Source organism: Podarcis erhardii (assembly GCF_964252035.2).
Source record: "Podarcis erhardii genome assembly, chromosome: 10".
Taxonomy (NCBI): domain Eukaryota; kingdom Metazoa; phylum Chordata; class Lepidosauria; order Squamata; family Lacertidae; genus Podarcis; species Podarcis erhardii.
The window spans coordinates 70,593,527-70,611,080 of NC_138500.1; the positions used below are offsets into that span (position 1 = coordinate 70,593,527).

Here is a 17,554-nt window from a genome sequence, read left to right on the forward strand (position 1 = left end):
CCTGAAACTCAGGGGACAAGCAGTTTGAAACTTAAGGGCATTGCTGCTGAGTGAGCAAGAGGCAGACTATAACCAGAAGAAAATTGTAAGAAGAAAAAGTGGAAGCCAGTACCAAAAATGGGAGAACCCTGAGAGAAGGGGACTTCAAGAGCTGATAGGAAACTCTACTTAACTGAGGTGGAATCTAGACACATATAAAAAATGTTGCGAAAAGGTGTTTTTTTAAAAAAAAAAAAGTTTTGAAGAATATATTGAATTTGCCATAGCTTACCATTGCCATCTAGTGTCACATTTATATAATGCACTTTACAACACAAAACGTTTTATTTGCAGCTGTATAGATGAGTCTTGAGATTGCAGTCATCGCAATGGTAACTGGAAGAAAGCCCCATTGAATTTAATGGGACGTCCTTCTGAATAGACATGGTCTAATTCAGCATGATTCATTCACTGAAAGGCACCACAGATTTTATACCAAAAATGATCCAGCACTTATTTCAGTAAAACTGCTTCTTAACACTATTGTGGTCCCAGTTTCTACTTAATAATAAACAGCAGAGAGCCTTTCAAAATCAAAGACATTTTTTCTGCCACTTGATTTCCTAGTGTGTGGCATTCTTCCCTGTCTGCGTTCTTAGTGACCCAACAGCATACAGAATCCAGCTAATTATTTTCTTGACCTATAATATTCATTGCTTTTTGTAATTTTCTGAACCACAGGTCTTCACTTCCTCTTGCCCACAGCATGCACCTTCATGCTGTGAGAAAAAATAACAACAGGTATAACTAAACTAAAAGTGTCATGGTCATATATAGCTGCTGCTTCTCAACTATTTTTTAAAGCAAATCCTTATTTCTTCCAGTTTTACAGGAGACTCTAAGCTAGCTTCTAGCATGCGCTACGTGGAAACACAGTCTATGCAAATTGGAGCGTCCTATATGCTGCAGTTCAACTTGGTAATGGGCTGTGGGCAGCCGTACAGGCCTCACATGGACAACCAAGTGAAGCTGGAATACTCTACTAACCATGGTCTTACTTGGCATCTGGTTCAAGAGGTACGTCCGATCAAGGAAGGCAGCCCAGTTCACACTTAACACTAAAACATGGTTTACTACTATGTGTGCAAGTTGTGTGCGTGGGTCTTGGACTTGTTGCACTGTCTGGCTTGTAGAAACTCTGCTTAATTTCAGAACAGCCCAACTGCAAACAGTGGTTCCTGAACCTGGCTTGTTGTACTGACTAGAGTTTGCTTTATAAACTATTGTCACTGGTCCAGATGACACAACAAGCCAAATTGAAGGGAAACAGAAAACAAATGCTAGTGAAATCTCTCTTCCTGACACCTCATTGGAGGGGAGAGGTGAATGCACAAGCCTGAAGTTTGCTTGGGTTCATTGCAACAGTGTGGACATAAAGCTAACCCCCCATTGAGCATTATGTGATCAAGCCTGCTGATATGTTGAGTTCACACATTCTGTCTTCTCCTCTCCCTCTGGATTGGAGATAAGGAAGAGACTGGAAGCACATGCTACTGGTTTAGCACTAACAATTTATTGTTGTGCGCCAAAAGACAAGTCTTTGTTAGGTTAAATTGTGGTTAATTGAAACAGACCAGATTTATTATCTTGGCTGGCTATTAAACAATAGCTTAAACCATGGGTAGGCAAACTAAGGCCCAGGGGCCGGATCCGGCCCAATCGCCTTCTCAGTCTGGCCCACAGACGGTCCGGGAATCAGCATCTTTTTCCATGAGTAGAATGTGTCCTTTTATTTAAAATGCATCTCTGGGTTATTTGTGGGGCATAGGAATTTGTTCATATTTTTTCCCCAAAAAATATAGTTCGGCCCCCCACAAGGTCTGAGGGACTGTGGACCAGCCCCCTGCTGAAAAAGTTTGCTGACCCCTGCTTAACTAATCAGTTTGTCCTTTCCAGATTATAAAATTACCTAATAAGTTTTCCTGTAGGAAAACATAACTCATGGGCTGTGATCTAGAGAAAAATAGGCACATTTACACCCCACAAGCATCTGTGGGACAAGCACTCAGTCAAAACCCTGAGTTCTATTGATTTACATTCGCCTTAGTTTTTCTAGATTTTGTGCACCATCTGCAGGATGCCAATGGTGGACTTTGGGCTCTCAAATTTCAGTGGTGCCCTGTGTGACACTAACATTTGGTGGCCCCCCCTCCTCCAGTCTCTTGTGATCCATTTTACAGTTTTGTTGTACCACCCCCTGCAGTGCAGTGCCCAGCATGGCCAAACCAGTCTTGCTACCCTAAAACCGCCTCTGGGGAAGCTCAGGTATTCTTCCAATGAAACATGGAAAGAATCCAGCCCTCAAAGCAACTTTATTCTGCCAGTACTGGATAATTCCAACTTTATTATAGCTCCATCTGTGGGAGGGCTGACCCCAGAAGCAATGTCTGAGGTATAGAATGGCCCCAGAGAATCTAGCAATAGTCCATCCGTGATTGAAAGGATACTGTTTTGATGCCTTATGAGGTATTTTATTCATGACAGAAATATTGTTGCGCAGGATTGGGAACCCATTTCAGCCTGAGGAATGCATTCACTTCAGGGTAACTTTCCAGGGGGCACAAACTAGCAGTAGCTGGGCTCAGAGGCAAAACGAGGCTAGCTTTTAGACACTCTCAAACTTCTCCCAAGCCTTCGTCAAGCCAAGGAATAAATCATTATTAAAATTCATGCAGACAATTCAGCCAAGCAAAAGCAGAAAGGGAAGCAAGGCCCATGAGGGGGGAGCCCTGAGGGGAAAAGATGTGTCTGAGGATGGCGTGTGGCCTCTGTAGCATCCCAAGGACCAAAGAGGGAAGTCTGATGTTCCCCTCCCTTGTAGTGAATGTTATTGGTTAATTTTTTAAAAAATAATAATATTTATTAAGGTTTTAAGGGTTACAAAAGACAAAAGTAAAAAACCATATTAAACAAAAGCAAGACAGCACTTCACAATAAGTAAAAGAAAAAAGAAATGAAAAAAAGGAAAAACAGAAAAATACAAACAATTAAAAAAAAACCCCAGCAAATCTTCCCATAACTTATCTTTCATTTGCTTGTTTCCTTGACCTCCTCACACCTCCCTTTTTTGTATTCTAGTTCGGTTAGCTATTTCAGCAAATCCTTTCCATCTTTTCCCAATTTTGTCCTGTAACTTATCTTAATATTAATATAACTTTACTTTCCCTCCTTTCACCAATTAACAGTCTGTTTTTTTCTAAACCTTTATAACATTTCTGCTAAAACCACATAACTTCATTCCAACATCCTTCTAACATTCATTAATTTTACAATGTTTCTGCAGATAGTCTTTAAATTTCTTCCAATCTTCCTCCACCGACTCTTCTCCCTGGTCTCGGATTCTGCCAGGAATGTTATTGGTTAAATAACCTTCACACCTTTTTTTTAAAAAAGTTAATTTTAATGTCTTCACGTTAATCCTGATATTCTTGTGTGTCCTGTCCTCCGCCCCTTTCTGCCTTAAGGAATGTCTTCCAAGTATGCCTAGCTGCCAGGAGTTTACACCAGCAAGCATCTACCATTCCAGTGAATATACGAAGTGGAGGAGAATCACAGTACTTTTACCTCAGAAAACATGGTAATATCTGCTTTTCCTAATGAACATATCCTGCTGTCTTTCATGCAAATACGAGGGTTCTCCAAATTACCTTGAGGCCCAATTACATTTATAGAGTTATATCAGTCATGCTGTTCTGCTATTGGAAGCTTCCTTTTTTTTAATTTATATTTATTTAATGTTTTTCAAATAAGTTGTTTATTACAAAAGACATAAGTCTACAATACGCTCTCATCAGAAACACCCACCTTGATCCTGCAAGACAAGGGCAACTAACTTTTTTTTAGGCGTGTCAGCATGAGTTTGGCCAAAATCTTCTAGCTGGTGAGACCAATTCATGGGTTTTTAAAGGGCACTTTTTGGATGTCTTAGGTAGGGAGTCACAATAGGCTTTTGGCATCACAAAATCACAGTAGAGGGCTGGTGGGAGTGGTCAGATTTTTTAAAAAAAATAAAATAAAATAAATTGACAAACGGAGTAAGATCTCTGCAACTTCCTATTGCTCAGGGAATTTAGAAGCATGAAACAGTTGTGTTGAAATGTTGATATCCATTAATAATTGCTGCTAATTATTGTTTTAAATGGTTTTAATGATTGCATGGGTTTTGGTTTATTGATAATCATGTGATATTTTAAATGGCCTCAGCCCAGTATACCTGAAGGAGCATCTCCACCCCCATCATTCAGCCCGGACACTGAGATCCAGTTCCCTCACTGCAAGAAGTGAGGTTACAGGGAACCAGGCAGAGGGCCTTCTTGGTGGTGGCGCCTGCTCTGTGGAACACCCTCCTGTCAGATATCAAAGAAATAAACAACTATCCGACTTTTAGAAGACATCTGAAAGCAGCCCTGTTTAGGGAAGTTTTTAATGTTCTGTTGAAAGCCGCCCAGAGTGGCTGAGGAAACCCAGCCAGATTATTATTATTATTATATTGTAACCCAGTTACAATGAATTGATGAGAGGGGGGATAGGAAATTAATGCTGCATAGGCCCAAATGTCATTTCAGGATAAGCATCATACTTTTCATTTCTAGCAATGTGATTCCTTGAAAAAACAATTCATTTGGATGTAAGCACTACAAAATCTTCTTGGTATCAGGTGGAAATATTTAAGCACACACTGGGCTCTATTATTGAAATCAAAGGGAGCCAGTAAAGTTTAGCTTTCCCCCTATTATGCTCTGAATTAGTAACAATTATAAGGTTTTTATTAGCAATTTCCATGACCAAAGCAATGCAAATACATTTATTAATCACCAGTTTCTATAAATATCTTATAGCCATTCCATTTATTCATTTCCAAAACAAACAATCAGAAGATCCCTCTACTTTTTCTTTGGTCTTGTAATCACAATAACTCTGACATTTTTTTAAAAAAACTAGATAGGTTTCAGTATTATAAACCCTTTATGGCTTCCTTCTATTGAGAAGGAAATGAATAAATTAGCATTACTCTTTGGTTATCTTCAAACCCAGTGCCTCACAGCAATTGGAAATCAGGCCAAGATCGATAACTTAATTTCATTTCCCTGCATTTGGCCATTTCTCTGTATAACAAATGACTCAGATGTACCTCTTTTCTGTTACTTACCTCATCAATTATTTTTTCTTTCCAAGTGATGACATTATATTATAATGTGTACCCGTTATTAAAAATGATCATGTATTTTTAGGAAATAAACAACTGGTCTGAAACCTCTCAGGGTCTGATTTAATTTCACCGTTTTCGCCAGAGAGAGACTGGGAGTGGACATTTAATTCATGCAGTAGTCCCATATTTCTTCTACGTTCTTTTCACTGTTGGGAGAACTAAACAAATGAACCAGGGACCTCCTACACACCCTCCAACATTTCTCCAATGAAAATAGGGACGTTCTATTCCATAATAATATTATGAATATTTTTTTTACTATTTATACCCTGCCCATCTGACTGGGTTGCCCTGGCGTAGCCCCTCTGGGTGGTTTCCAACATATATGAAAACTTCCCTATACAGGGCTGCTTTCAAATGGCTGGAGGGTTACAGTGGTACCTCGCAAGACGAATGCCTCGAAAGATGAAAAACTCACAAAACGAAAGAGTTTTTCGTTTTTTGAGTTGCTTCACAAGACGGATTTCCCTATGGGCTTGCTTCGCAAGATGAAAACGTCTTGCAAGTTTGTTTCCTTTTTCTTAAAACCGTGCATTCACTTCAAGGAGCAACTCATAGCACGCGGTGTGGTAGCCTTTTTTGAGGTTTTTGAAGACTTTGGTGATTTTTGAAGCTTTTCCAAAGTCCGTGGTTCGCAAGACGAAAAAACTCGCGGAACGAATTAATTTCGTCTTGCCAGGCACCACTGTAGATAACTCCATATCCACATTTCTTCAATGAAAATAGGGAAATGTTGGACATTCCAGGATCAAATCAGAAACTGGGACAGCTTCTGTAAATCCAGGACTGTCCCTGGAAAATACCGTATTTTTCGCTCTATAACACGCACCTGACAATAACACGAACATCGTTTTTAGAGGAGGAAAACAAGGGAAAAAACATTCTGAATGAAACAGTGGATGTATCATTTTTGGGCTTCATGCTGTGGCCACAGATGTGATCTGATGGTGAATTTGGGGTGACCCAATTCAAAAATCCTGAGAATTCCTGTGGATCCATGCTTTGTAACCATGTTTTTGCACCATTGCAGCCCCAGGCAACAGTGGGTGCGTGATTTTTTTTGGTGCAGGCTGTAGCCATGGACATGCTATGTGATCTGATGGTGAATTTGGGGTGACCCAATGCAAAGATCCTGAGAATCCCTGTGGATCCATGCTTTGTAACCACGTTTTTGCACCATTGCAGCCCCAGGCAACAGTGGGTGCGTGATTTTTTGGGTGCAGGCTGTAGCCATGGACATGCTATGTGATCTGATGGTGAATTTGGGGTGACCCAATGCAAAGATCCTGAGGATCCATGTGGATCCATGCTTTTTAACCACGTTTTTGCACCATTGCAGCCCCAGGCAACAGTGGGTGCGTGATTTTGGGGGGGCAGGCTGTAGCCATGGACATGCTATATGATCTGATGGTGAATTTGGGGTGACCCAATGCAAAGATCCTGAGGATCCATGTGGATCTATCCTTTGTAACCACATTTTAAGTGGGGAGCGAAGGAAAAACAAAGAAGGGACATGAGAGGGGTGTGCAGAGAAGCAGCTGGCTAAGAATGCAGGAGAGGGATTTAACGGGAGGGAGGAAAGAAAGGCAAAAGTTTCCCCACACCCAAGCCAGCCATATCTCTCTCTCTCTCTCTCTCTCTCTCTCTCTCTCTCTCCCTCCCTCTCTCCCTCCCCCCCCTCTCTCTCTCCCTCCCCCCCTCTCTCTCCCTCCCCCCCCTCTCTCTCTCCCTTCCCCCTTCTCTCTCCCTCTCCCCCAGCAGCACCTGAGCACAGAGAGGAATTCCCCTCTGCTTGCCTGGAGGGGAGGGGATTTGCCTGCTCTTTGTTCCGTTTGAGCAAACACAGCAACGAAACAGAGGAGGGTGGGCAGTAAGACCCTGAGGCAGAATGCAGGAAAGCAGCCGCTTCCTCTTTTCAGGTTTCCCTTCTCCGTGAAGCGCGATTTGATTTTTGCCTGATTTTTCGGCTCCAGGGACCACACATTCGCTCTATAACACGCACAGACATTTCCCCTTCCTTTTTAGGGGAAAAAATCTGTGTGTTTTAGAGGGAAAAATACGGTAGGGACACTTGGAGGGTCTGGATCCTGTATTTATTTGAATGAAAGATCTTGCAGGGTCAAGGAGATCCGATGTTCAAATCATGTGTGTGCTTTCCTAGAGGTCTGGATGCTTCCTCTTTCTCAACCACAAATCAAAGTAATTTAAGCAGGCAATGACTTCCCTTGCCATAAGCTGTCTTGAACGCCCTGTTGTTTTTTCAGCAACATATGCACCTGTAAATGTAGCGCATCTGAACACACAAGGTTTTAGAGGCTCCTCGTGTAACTCAGGATCTGCTGGGATGGAAAATATGAGGCACGGGTTACTTGTGTTGGAAATATCGGCTGGATGCACCTGCTCTTTGGACTGTATTGTACATGAATTATACGTTTCTAACACTGATGAAAATTAATTTCACTTTTATGGAAGGCATTTACATAAGAACAGGCTTAATGAGATACAAACAGCTGCCAGTTGCTGCCTTCATAAACAAATCAACACCTAATGGCTGAGTTGCAGGATAATTGGGTAAATGTAATTAACAGTAACTCTGAAGGTAGCAAATATAATTTCATCAGCCCTGGGTCCTTAGTCTCTCCTAATAGTTGAAAAGTACCAGCATTATATTATGTTAAATCCAGTATAAGAAAACATACTTTGTGGTTTACCTGAAAGGAACGCTATTTGTTGTATTTCAAAATTAGGGTAATTTCCTTTAAGACTTCGTAGCTATAGATATATAATGAAAGCTTAAATCTGACACAGAGTTGATTTGATATGAAAAGAAGTGAGGAAGCGAAAGGACAGGGGGCACAGGGGGACATGATTACAGTGCAAAGCATAACATAGTTTTAAACATTAGTAAATGGCAGATTGAGCACTGTAACAAAACTCATATTGCCACACAGTCTTGTTCTATGAAGTTGCCAAGTGGTAATTGCCCAAGCAACCAATTGTTATCACTGAGAATGCAGCTGACATTCACCCTTTCATTTTTAGTTTCTTAATTAATATGGCCAAGCAGTTTTAAAATTGTTAATTGCTGTGCTAAATACAGTAATCCTCGTATGCTGCTGTCACCTGGAGGTAAAGTGTAGCTTTCAAAATGTAAAGAGGAGGCAGATTTTGAAGGAGAAGGAATATTTTTATTGTTATTTCAAGGAGTGGGGCTTAAACCTTGCTGTGTTTTTCAAAATGTTCTTTTCACCTATAAGAATCCAGCAATTCACTCCTAGACATATACAGTAGGGTGGATGCTTGCTCATCACCAAAAGAGGAAAGACCTCACCAAAAAAGGGGACGAAAGAAGGCACACATTTGCATAACATTTGCATGTGCTCATATAGAAGTATAAATGCAAATTCAGAAATAATGACACAAATTTAGAAATAATGACACAAATTTAAATGGAAATACAATGCATAGCGGGAAAGCCTTTGACCAGGTGGACCAATGTCGCTGCTCTTGATGGGCAGCTACAAGGTCCCTGCTCCTCCCTCTTAGATCTCCTTTCCACTTGCTCTCCGGTTTTTATCTTTACGCAGGACTTGGATCTGACTGCCCTTCAAATAAAGGACTCTTTCAAACAGAGCACTGTCCTTTGTAAAGTAGGGTTTATGGACACCCTAATGTACAGAGAAGTAAGCCCCATTGAGTTTAATGGGACTTAATACCAGGCATTTGTGTACAGGATTGCTACCTAACTGTGCAACTTATTTTATTACCCAAAACTACCTGATCATTTTCATAAGGATTCTCAAAACTCCTCCCTCAGTTGGTAGAACATGAGACTCTTAGGTGGAATCTACACACATACAAAAAACACTGCGAAAATGCTTTTTTAAAAAAAAAAAAAGTTTTGAAAATATATTGAATTTGCCATAGCTTGCTGCTGCCATCTAGTGTCACATTTGTGTATTGCACTGAGTCCTTAATCTCAGGAATGTAGGTTTGAGCCCCATGTTGGACTAAAAAATCCTGCATTGCAGGGTTTTGGACTAGATAACCCTCGTGGTCCCTTCCAACTATACAGTTCTATGATCCCTCAGGTTCTCTGATATCAGATCTTGAGGAGTGGTTTGTGTTTTTGTTTTTAACTAGAGTACTCACTTACATTCTTTATAAGCATCTGCCACCTTTTAGTGGCTGGCTCTTCCTGTGCCCTCAGTAACCTTCAGCTGTCTCAAGTGGGTCTTGGAGGTGGAAAGTTTGAGATGCTCTGTTCTAGGCAGTTCACAGCATATCAAAAACAGTAAAACAATTAGCCGATCATAAAACTCCCAGGAATACTGAACAATTTAAACAGTATGAAACAACAGCTAAACGTTTTTGCCTCAGCAGAAGCTCACAGGGGCAACTTTAATACAAGATCAAAAATACCATTAATTTATTTTAAAGGCATCATTTTTGTCACTGTCATTAAAAATAAATAAATGAGGAAATGCCAAAATGTAACACCAGTCCCAAAACTTAGAACATAGAGCGCTCGTCTTAGATATGAAAGAGAAAAACAAACACTAGGACTTGACAAGCAAGCAAACATTCTTTCATGTTCCTCATTGGGTTTGGGATGTTACAGCTTGTGGTTGGTCTCTTCTGACTTCATTGATGTTTATGAGGCTTGCTTCGTGATCTCTCTCTCTCCTTGGTGTACCGCAGTGACTTCTGGAAACACCATTCTAAGACAGTAAAGGACTTCTAGGACAGGAATCAATGACCCATTATCTTCAGATCATTGACAAGATAAACAATAAAGGGCTCACTGTGGACATTTATTATCAGTTGTGCCTCTGTGTCATTAGGGAGTCCTTAAGAGATGAGTAACGGATTTGATAGGCTAGAATGAGTCATCCATAGCCATTATGAGCTATCCTGTAAATGCATTCTCTGCCAAGGGAACATCATTAAAGCTAGAAAACCGCCCATGCACATAAACTCTGTATGTGTAAGGACATGTCAAACATTTTCTTTGAAAAGCATCAATTCAAGATGGACCTGAAAATTGCCATTCAGGGTGAAAAGTTTATTGTAATTTAGTTTCACTTATAAATGTAGGTGGAATAATGGGAGACTGGACTTTGTAGTGTATGTATTCAAGCTTGTTCACATGGATTAGTTATCCTTAACCCTTTAAAAGCCCCTTCCACTGCTCAGCATAGGGTATGCAAGATGATTATGTTGTATATAATATATAATATTCTACTGTAAATGGATTGCAACCTTAAGAAGGTCATTTTTCAGTATTGACTCCATTCAGATCTCTGTTTCTGGAACTAGTCCTAGTCACTGACTAAGACAAATCTTGACTCACTCACCACAAGACCAGGATCAGTCCAAATTTCCATTACGTAGTATGAAACTGCAAAACTATATAGGAAAGGATAGGAGAAAAGATTTCATTGGTTGGATGGGTACAGGTTTTTATTGTATTTATTTCAATTCAATAATTTTTAAATGTTACTACTTATAGTCCTCAACAATATTTTTCAATGGAAGATACAGATAGGTAGGTAGGTAGGTAGGTAGGTAGGTAGGTAGGTAGGTGGACCGTCCACTTTGTCAAAATAAATAAATTAAGTAAGTAAATTAGTTATTTTCTGAGACACATTTAAGGGTATTGAACATTCTGGCATCACTTCTCAATTGAAGTGTTGCTAAATTTTGTTCTATATGTACGGTATGTATCAAATCATTCCACTTTAGAAACAGTCTGTGAGTACCAATTTTCTTTCCAGTGTCCAGGATTCCATTGACGGCACTATTTTCTGAAAACCAGCTTATATATTTTTCATTTAAAATGTCATCCTTTAATTTGCAAACTCTTATACAATATGCTATGGTTATTTATTTAACAGAATTTATATGCCACTTGATCGAAATAAAATCTCAAAACTGCTTATGAGAAATGGGCTTATATACTGTGGGTTATATTAATGGTACACACGTTTATATATATCTATTTTATCTTTTAGGTCCAGTGCTACACGTTTTCGTTGGAGTCAATGCTACTACACAGCGCAAGATGAATGGGCTTTAGACAACATATACATTGGGCAGCAGTGCCCAAACATGTGCAATGGGCATGGCTGGTGTGACCATGGTGTTTGCAGGTACTGCATGTTTGCTCTTGTAGTGTATGAGTTGCTGTTCACAGCCTTGCAGTTGTTGTTGTTGTTGTTTAGTTGTTTAGTCGTGTCCGACTCTTCGTGACCCCATGGACCAGAGCACGCCAGGCACTTCTGTCTTCCACTGTCTCCTGCAGTTTGGTCAAACGCATGCTGGTAGCTTCGAGAACACTGTCCAACCATCTCATCTTCTGTCGTCCCCTTCTCCTTGTGCCCTCCATCTTTCCCAACATCAGGGTCTTTTCCAGGGAGTCTTCTCTTCTCATGAGGGGGCCAAAGTATTGGAGACTCAGCTTCACAAGCTGTCCTTCCAGTGAGCACTCAGGGCTAATTTCCTTCAGAATGGATGTGTTTGATCTTCTTGCAGTCCATGGGCCTTGCAGTTATTTATTCCAAAAGCCAGCAGATCCAGTGTCTGGGGGCATAGGAAGACCCTAACTTGCCATGAGTTGCCTGTGCATTGCAGTGCACTGGATGGAATACATCTAGTGAGGAAGACAGGGCTATAGGACAGGAATCTTCACGATCTGCTTTCTTCATGTGGAAAAAGAACTGTCCATCTGTCTCAATATTATCAAGCTCTCTGTTCACATACATAGGGCAAGGTTGTTTGCACACTTATTTTTTCAAGCAATATATGTTTGCCCCTCTCTACAGATGTGATTCTGGATATCAAGGCACTGAATGTCACCCTGCAAATAATCTCCCTTCAACAATAATGTCTGATTTTGAGAATCCAAACAGTTTAGAATCAGGATGGCAGGAAGTGATTGGTGGAGAGATTGTAAAACCAGAGGAAGGCTGTGGAGTCATCTCATCTGGATCCTCTCTCTATTTCAACAAGGTATATGTGTACATACACCTTAATACACATTTATACGTACTTAATTATATCTGATGTAACTAGTAAGGAAGTCATCACTGTGATACAAGATGAAATGTGTTTAGATTTATTTTTAAAATAAAACCTAAAATCCCTGTGGCCCACCAATGTTTTTACTTAAAAACAACAACAACAGGAATGCAGACCCAGGATCTCCTGATATTTAAAGCATAAGCTGGGTCTTTGTTTATTATCTGAGGACCAAATCTCACAGACGTATAGGGTTGGATTGGATGTGTCTGGGTGACCAGCTAGCAGGGTGTTGTGAAAATGCTGCCCCAATTTCAGCATTGGCAAGCAAAGGAAGGTATAGCTAGAATGGAGTGACTGACCACTATTTGAGGCCGAAGCGTAGAAGTTTGGTCCCTGTGTCCCAATTCAGCTCTCCCACCCTTCCAAAGCCTGGTTAAGATATGAACCATGGTTTGTGTGCCTCCAGCATTGAAACTGCACGTGACTTGTAGACTACAGTATTTACATTTCTCAGTCTGTATTTACATTCCTCAGTTACAGATGTCTTTGTTTAAGCCATGTGCATTTAGCGTCACTAGCCCCAGGTTGATACATGTGCTATTTTAAATAAAAGTCTTTATTTGTGTGTTGCCTTTGAATTGTTAAAAAAAGGTTAGTTTATTTGAATTTTTGCTGATATAGGAAATGCATGTTTTAATTTCAATTATTATTAACAAATTGGTTTTGTACCCAGCTTATGTTTGTTTTATGAGTGAAATGCAATGATGTTGTTCTACTAGGGAAAAAGCTTTTTATCCAGTGGTGGAAGCTGCATATATAAGAGAAGAAAAGGCGATTTTGCTGATTCTCTCCCCCCGCCCCCAGTCCCCAGCACATGCTGTTATGGAGTCCATGCTGTTATGGAGATTCCCCCAATCCTCTGGAACAGGGGTGACACAGGGGCCTGTTTCAGTAAAGAAGAATCAGTTTGAATTGCACCTTCTCTTATTTTATTGGTTTCCTCTGCTGGATCAAAAGCCATTGTGCAAACAGAACATCCACTCTGGATTTTACCTTATACTCTGTTTTAATTGTCTGTAATCATATTTTAAGAATGTTGTTCCTTTTAATTAGCCCTCCTTCTCATTTCCTTTGTGATTTCTGTAACTGGAGACCTTTTTTTAATTAACTTTAATTATGTACTGTCTCATCCCATTGATGGAGTGGTTCTCATGTTAGAAGTATGACACAGACAGCTGTTCTTTCTGGCATTGTATAAGCTCTTCACCTGAGAGATGGAGTCCTCTGTGCTTTCCTCGGGAAATCAGACCATCCCCAAATGGATCCCAGCCGCTGGAAGCTTATGCATTCTACATTTGTTTATTTATTTTACCCATTTATAAACTGCTTCACAGTCTGAAGCCACCAAAGAGGTGTACAACAAGGTAGAAATGAGATAAAATGCACACACAAAATACAGCTTCTGAAAATCATTTCTGCAAATATACAGTGGATATCCCATAAATCACTGGGTCACCTCAGGGAAACCCTTCTTAAACAAAAAATGTCTTCAGAAGACACTTGTGTAATTTCAGCTGGAAATTGATTCCAGGGGACTGGAGCTTCAACACTAACAGCCCAGCTTCTGGTTATAAACTTAGTGCCCCTTAGGGAAATATGATAGTTCCCAGCAGTACCCCATCTGAGGGGGATGGTTGCCGTGCAGGGCTCTATGGGATGCTTCCATCTCTTTGGTAACTTGGTCCCAAGTGGTTTAGGACTTTAAATGCTAAAAGCAAAACCTTTAACTCTGCCTGGTAGCAAAACAGCAGCCAGTGCCGCTCCCTCAACAGACGTGCTATATGGTGTTGACAGGATGCTGCAGCCGACAAACTAGCAGCAGCCTAAAATGTAACTCCCCTACCAAAAAAAACCCCCTCCAAATTATTCTCACTTCTCCACCAAAAAATTGAGCTGGGGAAAAATTGTTCAAATTTTGCTTCTCTATGACCAAATATTCATATGGTGATTCAAGCTCTGACTTTGGGGATCCAAAGATGCTCCACCATTCAAAAACCAATGCAGGTATTGAATTAATTGTCTGAATGATAACTTTGAATAGGAATCCTTGCTCCTGGCAGGCAGATCGAGGTCAAATATACCTTCTTGTCCCCTGAAAGGAACTTAATTTGTATTTCTGCTGACTTTTTTATTATTTTAACTGTATCAGGCAGTTTAAATCCAAGTGATAAATTCTTGTCACTCAGTGCCCACATAGATCTTGTCAGATGTCTGTCAGCAGGCCTTGGAGGATTCTGAGGATAACTTCTGAAAGCTGTCATGGGAAGGCCATCATCAAAATGACAAACATGTTTTGACCTAACCAAATGGCTTTTGTATACTGAGCTCAGGATTTTTGGTTTTGAAATAGGCCTTTGTATTCAAGCTAGGAGAAATATCCCTGACTGTATACTCCTAGGCGTATTTCTGTGTGTAAGTTCCTAATCTGTCAGGCTATTTGTTCATCCAGGCTATTTGGATGAACAAATGAGAGCCAGTGTGGTGTAGTGGTTAAGAGTGGTAGTCTCGTAATCTGGGGAACCGGGTTCGATTCCCCGCTCCTCCACATGCAGCTGCTGGGTGACCTTGGGCTAGTCACACTTCTCTGAAGTCTCTCAGCCCCACTCACCTCACAGAGTGTTTGTTGTGGGGGAGGAAGGGAGAGGAGAATGTTAGCCGCTTTGAGACTCCTTAAAGGGAGTGAAAGGCAGGATATCAAATCCAAACTCTTCTTCTTCTCTTCTTCATCCAACCCAATATTGCCTACTTTGACAGACAATAGCTCTTTCACATTGTGTGCTTCTTTTAAAAGAACTTACCACAGATTGCACCTACTATTGTCCTCCCCTTTGTTTCATATCTGCACAGTCTATATCCCTACCAATAATAATATCCCTACCAATAATATCGGATTGGTCCATTTACTGAGGCTTTACCATCTGAAGTACATACTGGCACCCTCAGTATGTGGATGCCATGACAACACAGTTCTTTGATAATCTCGGATTCACAATATCCACTTAATATCCCATACACTTGAAGTAAATACAGAATAAGTGTCCCGGTCGTTGTTTTTTACTACAAATATTAGCTATCTCAATAGCTTTGTTTTGTGTCATCGTCCCCCTCCTTTGTCCCTTGCGTACTGTAGGCTGGAAAGAGGCAACTGGTCAGCTTGGATTTGGACACCGCATGGGTAGACTTTGTCCAGTTTTACATCCAGATAGGTGGAGAGAGCCCTTCCTGCAACAAACCAGACAGCAGAGAAGAAGGCATCCTGTTGCAATATAGCAACAATGGAGGCATCAACTGGCATCTGCTGGCAGAAATGTACTTCTCTGACTTCAGCAAGTCCAGGTACCACTTCAGACCATGATGGGACATTTTAAAAGGCTGTTTCTGTGTATAGTGAACAGCATTGCTAGCCATACTCTAACAATAAAAGATAAACTCAAGGGATAGTGTAGAACTCTGTTTTGGATAGACTGCTGAATTAAAAGCATTCTAAGCCACAACTCGCTGTGGGTTAAACCACAGAGCCTAGGACTTGCCGATCAAAAGGTCTGCGGTTTGAATCCCCGCAATGGGGTGAGCGCCCGTTGCTCAGTCCCTGCTCCTGCCAACCTAGCAGTTCGAAAGCACGTCAAAGTACAAGTAGATAAATAGGTACCGCTCCAGCGGGAAGGTAAACAGCGCTTCCGTGCGCTGCTCTGGTTCGCCAGAAGCAGCTTAGTCATGCTGGCCACATGACCCGGAAGCTGTACGCTGGCTCCCTTGGCCAGTAAAGCGAGATGAGCGCTGCAACCCCAGAGTCGGCCACGACTGGACCTAATGGTCAGGGGTCCCTTTAGCTTTACCTTTAAGCCACAACTAAGCATTCTGAGCTCTCATATCATTTATCTGTTCATTTTCACTCAAGTGACATGACATTTTTAAGCAGCAAGCAGCGTGTCAGTCAGAGAAATGTGTCATGAAACACACACACACATATATTGTGAAATAATCCAAGCACACAGGTATTCTGTGTGTGCAAGCTCCCTGGTATGTAACCTTTTAAACGTGTTGGAAATCTTTGCATCTAGATTTGTCTACCTTGAGCTTCCTGCTGCTGCGAAGACCCCCTGCACTAGATTTCGCTGGTGGCAGCCAGTGTTTTCAGGGGAAGGATATGACCAGTGGGCTATTGATGACATCATAATTCTGTCAGAAAAACTGAAGCAGATCATCCCTGTCGTTAACCCCACTTTACCTCAGGTAATTCACGAGTGCAACTAATTAAGTTCCTGGGTCAAATGAAAATTCGCGTTGTGTGGTTGCAACTAGAGATGCCATGGTAATACTCCAAGCTCTGTTTCCAATGCAGATGTTGTACAACATGTGTGCCAGGCACTCCTTATACCTGCTTCTATCAAATTTGATTTCCATCAGAGGGGAAAGTATTTGTGGCCAGATATGCAAACTCACAAATGCTTTCTAGAGGAAATAATACATGCAGTTGTATGTGTGACATGCTATTTTTATTTTTAAAAAATTTAGCCCATTTTTCAGCCAAGGCACCTAATTGTTAGTGCTTACATAGAGTCCTACATGGCAATTTTAAACTGATAAGCCCCTGTCAGGTTTCCAGTTGCCCTGTACCATGGCTCAATGTACTTTGCGGGGTTGATATTAAACACTGCAGGTTTTGCGCGCCCTCTCTCTCTCTCTCTCTCTCTTTGAACCCACACAATTTAATTTTCTTTTTCTTTTTTATTATACATTTTTATTAGTTTTTTAACATATCATTTCCAACAGTCATTTAACATACATTCTTATCTTATACAATATTTTAGACTTCCGTCAACTACCTCTGAAGATTTTCCATTCTTTATCACTTAATCTGCATTTCTTAATTTCTCTATTACTTTTAATTGTCCTTAACTGATCATTCTCTTCATAGTCTTCCTTGCAATATTTGGCATAATCCTCCTTACAAAACTTTTTGCAGTCCTACTAGTGTAATCTGTTTATTACAATTGCTTTTAAAATAGTTCAGATATTTACTCCAGTCCTCTAAGAATCTCTGGTCCCGCAGGTTTCGAATCCTTCCTGTCAGTTTGTCTAATTCTGCATAGTCCATCACACAATTTAATTTTCATCCATGTGGGTGAAAACAGGTCACCTGATGTCATTGTTATTTCAGGTGATTGACAAATGGGTGGCCCATGGGGAGTGAGAGAAATAAAGACACATGGATATAGAGGG

At 40.7% G+C, this 17,554-nt stretch overlaps 1 protein-coding gene across 3 annotated transcripts in view; it reads left to right on the top strand.

The window, feature by feature from the left end:
- The window catches only part of RELN (reelin), a 308,114-nt gene that overhangs the window by 195,782 nt on the left and 94,778 nt on the right, over positions 1-17,554 (top strand). For all 3 annotated transcript variants that reach the window (XM_081879038.1, XM_081879039.1, XM_081879040.1), the window contains 6 exons: positions 864-1,056; positions 3,504-3,616; positions 11,263-11,400; positions 12,073-12,259; positions 15,462-15,667; positions 16,393-16,564. In XM_081879038.1, the coding sequence (XP_081735164.1) occupies positions 864-1,056; positions 3,504-3,616; positions 11,263-11,400; positions 12,073-12,259; positions 15,462-15,667; positions 16,393-16,564 (1,009 nt within the window). The remainder of the gene's footprint in view (positions 1-863; positions 1,057-3,503; positions 3,617-11,262; positions 11,401-12,072; positions 12,260-15,461; positions 15,668-16,392; positions 16,565-17,554) is intronic.